Source organism: Otolemur garnettii, unplaced genomic scaffold (genome assembly GCF_000181295.1).
Source record: "Otolemur garnettii isolate 467f Iridium unplaced genomic scaffold, OtoGar3 scaffold00077, whole genome shotgun sequence".
Classification (NCBI taxonomy): domain Eukaryota; kingdom Metazoa; phylum Chordata; class Mammalia; order Primates; family Galagidae; genus Otolemur; species Otolemur garnettii.
In genome coordinates, this window is record NW_003852472.1 from 3307531 (window position 1) to 3308335 (window position 805).

General features: G+C 52.8%; 1 protein-coding gene across 1 annotated transcript in view; it reads left to right on the forward strand.

Annotated features, from left to right (window-relative positions):
- The window catches only part of GTF2IRD1 (GTF2I repeat domain containing 1), a 79253-nt gene that overhangs the window by 75663 nt on the left and 2785 nt on the right, over window positions 1–805 (forward strand). Inside the window, exon 23 of the mRNA XM_023515703.1 lies at window positions 279–306. Within this exon, the coding sequence (XP_023371471.1) occupies window positions 279–306 (28 nt within the window). The remainder of the gene's footprint in view (window positions 1–278; window positions 307–805) is intronic.

The window sequence follows — 805 nt, forward strand, 5'->3', positions numbered from 1 at the left end:
AATACTGCTCTACAGGCAGCGCCTGTGGCTCAAAAAGTAGGGCGCTGGCCCCATATGCCAGAGGTGGTGGGTTCAAACCCAGCCCTGGCCAAAAATGAAGAAAAAAAAAAAAAAAGAAAAGATTGAAAAAAGAAAAGAAATATTGCTCTAGTCCTAGAACAGGGAAACTGAGGCCCAGAAGGGGAAGGGACTTGCCAAGCCCACATTATGAGTCAGAGGCTGCCTAGAGCCCGCTGTCAGCACCATATCTCTGAACCACAGACCTCTGTGAACTATAGGCCCCAGTATGGCTGCTCAGTGGGGATGGTGATGGAATTCAGTGAGGTCACCCCCCACCCTGAGACCTGAGGCCCTGACTCCAGATGGGTCCAGGTTCACCAGGAACTCCAAAGCCTAGGGTGGCCCAGGAGGCTGCCACCTCCTATCAGGAGCCAACTGCAAGGGTCAGGCATAACATGGAAAGCATATGGAGCCCAGAGGTAACTAGGTTTGAGAACTGCTCTTGGGTCAAAGTCAGGGACTCAGAATTCTCCATGGAAGGCTCAGGGAGGAGGGTTTGAGACAAATGCTCTAAGTGTAAACACTGTTACCTACACCCACCACTCTCCCATCGCTCCCCCCAGTGGAGTCATCTATCTTTAGGGTCTCACGGTGACCCCAAGGTGGCCACAGACCATGGACCAGCCTGGGACAGAGGATGGCAGCCAGCTCCTTTGACTTCTTTTTCATATCGCATCTCCCACAAACATCCCTCTCTGGCTCACTGCCTGGGCTCCTCCCACCTCCACGTCTTCTATTCATGCCA